This window comes from Ctenopharyngodon idella, chromosome 15 (genome assembly GCF_019924925.1).
Source record: "Ctenopharyngodon idella isolate HZGC_01 chromosome 15, HZGC01, whole genome shotgun sequence".
NCBI classification, from domain to species: domain Eukaryota; kingdom Metazoa; phylum Chordata; class Actinopteri; order Cypriniformes; family Xenocyprididae; genus Ctenopharyngodon; species Ctenopharyngodon idella.
This window is the reverse complement of record NC_067234.1, coordinates 1536192-1542191: the sequence shown is the minus strand read 5'-3', so window position 1 is coordinate 1542191 and position 6000 is coordinate 1536192. Positions and strand designations below refer to the sequence as shown.

Sequence of the window (6000 nt, the reverse complement as noted above, 5' to 3'; positions counted from 1 at the left end):
TGGCTAACCACTACCTGCCTCCTCGCCAATGACAGACTTCACACCCAGCAGTCAGTGGTTTGTGAAGGAGGCACGATGCCGGCGGTGACGAGCCCTCTGCGAGCGACTGCGCCATGTGTCAAGATGGCACATAATGACAAGGAACCACAGAAGATTTTCAATGCCACAAAAACCACCCTGACAACACAATAACTCACTCTTCATTAAAAACAGGAAGCAAAAAAAAAAAAAAAATCTATTGAACAAATGCAACAGCAGTTTGTCTATAAAGGACAAGGGAAATCATTTCCCTCATCCAAAAACTCAATTAACGTACATTAACACCTCAGGACTTCCATGGCAACAATAAAAGGCACCATTTTGACAACTCCGTGTATGAGCACCTCCTGTCCAAATCTCAAACTCTATCTCCTGCCAAGAGCTGCATGCTGGGTGCACACGAGACCTATGGATTTCACGAGCCACTTCATCGGAAAGTGCAATTATGAAAGATGTCTGTCGAGAGATGGGGAAAAAAGCCTTGTTCCAGGCGTTAGGCTCATAATGGCTGGCTACTGGAGCGGACAGAGAGCCCCTGCCATGTCCTCCCGTCCTGTCGGAGCGCATTATGTCAACCGCTCCACAGGACTGATGGTGTTTATGATGGCTAGAGTAAACAGGCCTGTCGGAACCTCTTTCCCCGGCAACCAGGTCATGCAGCGCTACTGTATGAGGCATCTAATGCAGAATCATTCAGTTTTCAAATTCTGTTCTTTAAAAATGAAATTTTAAATATCAAAACTTAATTTTAATTGTATTTAGTGCTTTTAAAGTCTGTTAACACCTACATTCAATATAGCTTTAGCTAAACATTTGGTGCTAATGATAAAAAAAAAAAAAAATCTTCACAATTGTTTCAAATAAATCTAACTTAACAGATCAAACACGTGAACGTAAAGGGAATTAACCATTTATTCCGTTAGATGATATATAAAAGGTTAGTTGTCGACAGAGGATGCTGTTTGACATCCCCCACAGAGCTACACAAACAGAGTTTTGGTTTCCTAGGCGAATATTGTGAGTCACTTTTATTAAAAGCATCATTACTACAGTTGGCAGCAATTTACAGTTCATCATACATGATGGTTTCAAAAAAAAAAAAAAAAAAAAACCACTCACAAAAGAAAAAACAAAACAAAAACATGTACAACATTTATGTCTGTAAACTTCAAGGCTAGTTAGAATTGAGGTAATGCTGTTCAGCTTTGTGGCTAAAGTAACAAAAGTCCATTCAAATAGATAAAGGTACCTGATTTTATTCTTACACCAGTGCATTAACATGGATACAATGAGACAATTTGACTGCAGTAATTTATTTCATGTCGCTTTTTCACACTTTCCGGTGTTTAGTCAAAAGAGTAAAATCGAACATTCAAAAGCTGCCTTCGTTATTGCTGTCTCCACAGGTTGAGAGGTCTCCTCACCCGTTTGGATTGTCAGTGTGAGAGACTGGGAACAGTCCGAGTGTAGGCTATGATATGTGAGAACTTCGCCCGCTCCTCTCAGCAGAACAGTACAACGAGAACCACGATTCTTCTTCAGCAGCGGAGAGTGTCTTAATGCCGTTAAATTGTACACCACTGAATATTACGAGATGCTACTCATTGTTACAATATCAACAGTAGAGAAAGAGAAAAAAAAAAAAAAGACAAAACAAAATAATATTAAAATAAAGAGAGAGCAGCATAGCACTATCGGAACCATTAATTCCTATAATATTTCAGGAAATTTCCATCTCATCTAGAAGGCACCCACACAGTGCCAAAGACTTCAAAAAAACCCAACAAAAACACAAAAAGAAAAATACAGGGGAAAAAACCCTTTTGACATCCGCACAAATCTATGTCTGTTCGTGTCATCCCTGGCTATGCTAATGGTTACAGAGACAGCTTATTTGCTTTCCTGTTAACTTTACCTGTCAACAAAAACCAAACGACCAAAGTGTTTTGGATATTGAGTTGGCATGTAAACTCACTAACCATCCTGTCAGAGTTCAGTGTGTCTTCCTCAGCCCTGGGAAAAATGTTAGAAGGCCTGATTCAGTTTCAGTCACTTTTGTCATCCTCATCAGCAGGGTCATCATCGTCCTCATCATCATCGTCATCATCATCATCATCGTCGTCCTCATCATCCATTCCACCTTCCATGGAGTCCATTTCCTCTACCGGCCCTGCCAGGTCATCATCTAGTACTGATGAATCAGCAGTCTTGTTCTGGCTCTCCTCTGAGTCACTGTCTTCAAGTGTGTTGTCAGCAGTTTCGACATCAGCCGCAGAGGCATTCTGGTCCTGATTTGTGCCGGGCCCTTTGCTGGACCCCTTGTCCTCACCGGCGGCCCCTAAGGCCCCGGACACAGCACTCTGGAGGTCAGCTAGAGAAGCTTGGGGGAAGCCTGGGAGGCCCAGGCCACCAAGGCTGGGGGGTAAAAACATGGATGAGTAGAAAAGGCCTGGGGCCATGGTGGACAGCAGGAAAGGGTTAAAGGCCAGCGGGCTAGTAGACATGCCGGCGGTGGCAGCAGCGGCGGCCGCAGCAGCAGCAGCTGCATTCAGTGCGGCAGCGTCACCCGTAGCCTCGGCAGACTCTGTTTCACTTGGTTTCTCGGCTTCCTTCTCTTTCTCATCTCCTTCCTCCTTGGTCTCCTCATCCGTCTTCAGGTTGGGATTTTCCTCAGATTCAGCCTGTTCTGTACCAGACGCACCATTGGTCGCCGTCGCAGCTGCAGCCAGGTTTCCTCCAAATAGACCCCCCAGACTGAACATGTTGGGAAGGCCACCCATGCCAGGAAGCATGAGAGGCAGCATGGCTGCGGCGTGCTTGCCGTCCGCTCCCCCTCCGAGAGCAGGGGGAAAGCCCATGAGGCCAGCTGCCAGCTGGAGGCTCTGGAGGTTCTGCAGGCCCTGCAGACTGGTCAGGTCCATACTGCCAAACAGTCCGTTCATCAGTAAAGGATTAACACCGGATGTGGAAGCTGCTGCTGCAGCCGCTGCCTGCGCTGCTGCCGTCGCCTTGGCGATTTCAGATTTGGGACGTCTGCCTCTGCGGCGCACGCCCTCCTCTCTGACCACAGGCCCAGTCAGGAGACGGTCAAACATGGACTCTGGGAGAAAGCCCTGGGAACAAAAATAAATTATTTAAGGTATAACTTACCATTACAAAGTTTGGATTAATAAAGATTGTTTTATTGTGTTTTTAAGGTCATATTGTAAAATATTACAACTTAAAATAACTTATATATTATTTATTCCTGTGACGGTAAATTTGAATTTTAGCAGCCTTTACTCCAGTCTTGAGTGTCACATGATCCTTCAGAAATTCTAATTTGGTGCTCAAGAAACTAATATATATATATATATATATACACTAACAAAAAAAAAAATGCTTAATGTGTGTAAACTAGAAATCAGGACTATTTAATGAATATAAAGTTTGAAAGAACAGCATTTATGAAATGGATCTCTTTTGTAACAACTGTCTTCACAGTCACTTTTGTTCAATTTGAAGCATCTTTGCTGAATAAAAGTATCAAAATTTAGATAAAATCAAGACTCACCGATTGCTTCACAATATCTGTCCAGTCTGGGGCGATGGCAAATTCTGGATTTTCAATCAGCCAGCGTGGTAAATCCTTCATTGGAGGGGCCATGGCTCCTCCCATCTGTAGTCATACAAGTTATAAATGTTGCAGCAAGTGTAAAGAATATTTTGGGGGAAATAAAATGGATCCATTTCTAAAAAAAATACTTGCCTTTCTTCCATTCCTAATGTTAACAACAGGGACTCTCTCCTCTCCGGTCAGCGTGTTAATGTCTATCTTGTTGGGATTGCGGCATCTGTGCCTTTTCTGTTTGGGTTTGGCAAACTGAGAGAGGAGGAGGTCCTCATTCTTCTAAAAGATAAGAACAAGTGAACTCTGTAAGATAAACTGCATACAGCAAAGGACATTCCCACATCAGCCAACAGAATAACAAAGTTAGGCGGGTACAAAGAATTGCACTCACTGGTACGTATCCAGGCACATCCATAGTGTAGGTGGGGTGCTGTCTCAGCCATTCCCGTAGGTCCTTAGTGCTGGGACCATCTTCTCCTTGAAGATGGCTTCCCTCTTCTAGGCCTTCACCAGGGGCTTTCTGTGCAGGAGACGACATGGGTCTGTGTGCCCGCCCATCTACAAAAGCTTTGGTCCCATCTGAACTTTCCTGTAGAAGCAAAGAAACATAAAATGAGAGAGAAAAAAAAAATAAAATAAATAAGTGTGGGTTTAAAAAAAGAAAAGAAAAAACAAAAAACAAAAATGGCATTACACCCACATCACATCCTGACAGGATACGTACCACATTCAGCTGTCCTCTCTTGTTCCCCATAAAGAGCAGTTCCAACCCCTCCACATTTTTCCTGCGACCTCTTTTTCTCCGGTTGGGGAGTTCAGTGTCAAGTAGAGAGCCGTTGGCCCTTGGTCTGGAGGAAGCGCCTGCTTGCAGCAGCTCCATCTGTGCTTTCAGGGCTGCAGAGGAGGCCATGGCTCCAGGGAAGGCAGAGGAGGAGGAAGAGGAGGACACACTGTGCAGCGCTTTGGTCAGGTCTATGGCCTGTGCCTGGCCTTCTGCAGCATGGGACTCTCGTAGCTGGGCTACCATCTCCATCAGGTTCCTGCGCTTGGCAGCACGCTCCGCCTCGATCTCCACCTTCCTCCTTCTGCGTCTGCGCTGCCGAGGTACTGACAGGCTCAAAGTTTCATCCTGGACAACAACATTGATAGTGTGTTTAATCAATGTAACTCCTAAAATCTATTTTATAATGCTAAACAAAAGACAAAAGGTGCATTGGCACCCATAGTGAGTCTCAGGGTGCTGTTGGGGGGGGGGATTATAGGTGGGACTTGCCTTGTTGACCTGTGGTGACATGGTAAGGTCCTCACTGCCACTATAGCTGGTCTGACCCACCATTGAGAGATCACCAAGACTCCGCCTCTGCAGGGGGCTGTCCGTTGTCATGGAGCTGTAGCCAGGCAACAGGCCTGGGAAGTCAAAGAACTGCCTCCTGTTGAAAGGCCACTTGCCCTTCATGACCGCTTCACAGATGTTGTCCATACGATTGATCATTACCCTGTCCTGAAGTACAAACACAGAAGAGCAGCACAAGCGTGAGCGAGCGTGTGCGCGTGTATGCATGCATAATGAACTGGAGGGTACACAAAGGGTATCTCATTTTCTCCATTTCAGCTCTGGTTTCATGTCCCAAGGATCTTATAATGAAATTTTGCTCTATTATAAAAAAGGAGGAAGCTCTGAAACTACAAGTACATTTTTTCCATCACATCGTTGTTTTCCTCAAAGATTCAAGTTTGGCTTCATTTATCTTTAAATAACTTTTGTGGCAAACACTATTATTATATGGTAGAAGAAAAGAAAAGCTGGATGCATAAAAAAAAAAAAAAAAATTGACAAAAAGGGAAGCAAAAGATTGGAAGGGATTGGTTTGACTAACCTTGGGCCAGAAAGAGAAGAGTGAGCGTTCACTGAACATCTGAGAAGCTGATGGCTCAACGTCATCAACACTGAAGCAGTCCCTGGTCTCATCGCGGGCTGTGCTCAAGGAGGCGTTACTCTCCTCATCAAAATTCTTCCTCTCAGAGGCGGCTCCAACTGCAAATCAAAATGATCTTTCAATACAAACAAGACTGCAACAACTTTTAAAATCAAAATCTATGCTATGTAGCCAAGTACAGTCTCTGGAAAATGTAAAGCAAGTCATTTTTCTATCCCAGTCTAATATGCAGAGAAAAGATCAGTGTAAATGCTTTCAGAACTGCTTTAGCAGCCAACACGGTCTCAACAAGTGGACTAAATTTAGGGCAGAATAATCTTTTTGTACAACCAATAGAATACAGGGGGAGTGTCCAGAAACAACAATTTTTATAGTTCTGTTTGGTGTCAGTAGAGGCACATAAATTACACATTT

At 44.1% G+C, this 6000-nt stretch overlaps 1 protein-coding gene across 1 annotated transcript in view; it reads right to left on the bottom strand.

Annotated features, from left to right (window-relative positions):
• Window positions 1–1033: 1033 nt before the first annotated feature.
• The window catches only part of LOC127495015 (chromodomain-helicase-DNA-binding protein 7-like), a 51177-nt gene continuing 46210 nt past the window's right edge, over window positions 1034–6000 (bottom strand). Inside the window, exons 32-38 of the mRNA XM_051861374.1 lie at window positions 5527–5684; window positions 4923–5150; window positions 4374–4778; window positions 4041–4238; window positions 3788–3928; window positions 3593–3697; window positions 1034–3152 (exon numbers count right to left, since the gene is read on the bottom strand). Of these exons, the coding sequence (XP_051717334.1) occupies window positions 2085–3152; window positions 3593–3697; window positions 3788–3928; window positions 4041–4238; window positions 4374–4778; window positions 4923–5150; window positions 5527–5684 (2303 nt within the window). The 3' untranslated portion in view covers window positions 1034–2084. The remainder of the gene's footprint in view (window positions 3153–3592; window positions 3698–3787; window positions 3929–4040; window positions 4239–4373; window positions 4779–4922; window positions 5151–5526; window positions 5685–6000) is intronic.